Genomic DNA, 2,500 nt, shown 5'->3' on the forward strand with positions numbered 1-2,500 from the left:
GTAGTACGGTGTCTAAGTGGCCACCCACATGTACGCATTGCGTACCTATTTTTTTAAACAACGCCGAGAAATACGAAAACACAATAGGTTCAATGCCCTGACTACAGGATGCTAAACTGGCACAGCAAGATTAATTGAGCAATGAGGGAATAACTATCTTCAGCCAAAATTTCGAAAGAAAATGCCTTTCTTCATCAGGGTTTCCCAAGGAATGATTTTGGCTTATGGAGAAAGGGAGGGAAAGGCATAATTTGAATGGCCGGATTATGCATCTCTAGTATAAAAACGGCCAATTCTGTCCTGACGAGCAGCCTTTCTCAATGGAAACGTGTGAGCAGTTCAATTAGCTCATTCAAAGTCCCTGGATCAAAATACATAGAGTAACCAGGTATCCAGACAAAAAAAATTGTAACGCAAAACAAGCGATTCCGACATTGGATAGATTTAGACCTGAAATAAAAATATATGAGTTTGACGTCAATTGAAGAAAATTGAATATTACACTCTTAATGGCATCCCCTCCTGTCTTTTTGGTGTCACCTACATACCGGCAGCAAATTCCCTGCCAGCAAAGCATATCTTAAGAACTTTTAATTAGCTTTCGACAAGAAAGATGAAATGGGATGCCATCGCTTTTCTATAGGCTGTTTTTCCCTCATTTACATAATAGAATTTCTGTTTTTAATGTTCCGTGATTATTATTGTATAAAACGCTCTTAGTCTGTTAAATGCCCAGGTATTTATTCTGTAACAACTGTCTCCATTAACCGAAATCATTCCTTGGGAAACCCTGATGAAGAAACGCATTTTTCTTTTGAAATACTGGCTTAAGATAGTTATTCCTTCACTTTTCAATTAATCTGGCTATTTTAGCATCCTGTACTCAGAGCATTGAACCTATATTGTTTTCGTTCATTTATCTTCTAGGTGCACCCCAGATTTCTGAGAAAAACTTCCTGGTTTTGATTATCAACAATGGTGGATAGAAAGTTGGACGTTTTGGAGCGGCATATGCAAGAGCTTAGCGTTGCAAGAAAGGAGGGAGACAGACAAGGCGAGGGTTTGGCCTATTTCAATCTTGGTAGATACTATCAGGGCACAGCTGACTTTAACCAGGCCATAAAAAATTACAGAGAAGCATTAGCCATTTTTAAGAAAGTGGGTTTCAGGGCCAGAGAAGGAAAAGCTTATTGCAATCTCGGCAACGCTTATGACAGTCTTGGTAATTTCAAGCAAGCCATAGAGTACCACCATCAACATCTTAGTATTGCGAAAGAGGTAGGGGACAGGGCCGGGGAAGGAGCAGCCTATGGCAATCTCGGCAACGCTTATCAAAGTCTTGGTAATTTCAAGCAAGCCATAGAGTACCACCATCAACATCTTAGTATTGCGAAAGAGGTAGGGGACAGGGCCAGAGAAGGAGGAACCTATGGCAATCTGGGCAACGCTTATCAAAGTCTTGGTAATTTCAAGCAAGCCATAAAGTACCACCATCAAGATCTTAGTATTGCAAAAGAGGTAGGGGACAGGGCCGGAGAAGGAGGAGCCTATGGCAACCTGGGCAACGCTTATAACAGTCTTGGTAATTTCAAGCAAGCCATAAAGTACCACCATCAACGCCTTACTATTGCGAAAGAGTTAGGGGACAGGGCTGGAGAAGGAAGAGGTTATTGCAATCTTGGCAACGCTTATCAAAGTCTTGGTAATTTCAAGCAAGCCATAGAGTACCAGCATCAACATCTTAGCATTGTGAAAGAGGTAGGGGACAGGGACGGAGAAGGACGAGCCTATGGCAATCTCGGCAACGCTTATCAAAGTCTTGGTAATTTCCAGAAAGCCATAGAGTACCACCATCAACATCTTAGTATTGCAAAAGAGGTAGGGGACAGGGCCGGAGAAGGAGCAGCCTATGGCAATCTGGGCAACGCTTATGACAGTCTTGGTAATTTCAAGCAAGCCATAGAGTACCATCATCAACAACTTAGTATTGCAAAAGAGGTAGGGGACAGGGCCCGAGAAGGAAGAGGTTATTGCAATCTCGGCAACGCTTATCAAAGTCTTGGTAATTTCAAGCAAGCCATAGAGTACCACCATCAAGATCTTAGTATTGCGAAAGAGGTAAGGGACAGGGCTGGAGAAGGACGAGCCTATGGCAATCTCGGCAACGCTTATCAAAGTCTTGGTAATTTCAAGCAAGCCATAGAGTACCACCATCAGGATCTTAGTATTGCAAAAGAGGTAGAGGACAGGGCCGGAGAAGGAAGATCTTATTGCAATCTGGGCAATGCTTATAAACGCCTTGGTAATTTCAAGCTAGCCATAGAGTACCACCATCAAGATCTTAGTATTGCAAAAGAGGTAGGGGACAGGGCCAGAGAAGGACGAGCCTATGGCAATCTCGGCAACGCTTTTCAAAGTCTTGGTAATTTCAAGCAAGCCATAGAGTACCACCATCAACATGTTAGTATTGCGAAAGAGGTAGGGGACAGGGCCGGAGAAG

General features: G+C 42.9%; 1 protein-coding gene across 4 annotated transcripts in view; it reads left to right on the forward strand.

Moving 5' to 3' along the window:
• LOC138033651 (tetratricopeptide repeat protein 28-like) overlaps positions 1-2,500 on the forward strand; it is a 63,241-nt gene that overhangs the window by 58,040 nt on the left and 2,701 nt on the right. For all 4 annotated transcript variants that reach the window (XR_011128641.1, XR_011128639.1, XR_011128640.1 and 1 more), the window contains one exon: positions 928-2,500. This exon is cut by the window's right edge. Coding sequence is in view for 1 of the 4 variants with exons in the window: in XM_068881444.1 (XP_068737545.1) it covers positions 976-2,500 (1,525 nt within the window). In the remaining 3 variants the exon portion in view is untranslated. The remainder of the gene's footprint in view (positions 1-927) is intronic.

The sequence above is a fragment of the Montipora capricornis genome, chromosome 14, assembly GCF_036669925.1.
Source record: "Montipora capricornis isolate CH-2021 chromosome 14, ASM3666992v2, whole genome shotgun sequence".
Lineage (NCBI taxonomy): Eukaryota > Metazoa > Cnidaria > Anthozoa > Scleractinia > Acroporidae > Montipora > Montipora capricornis.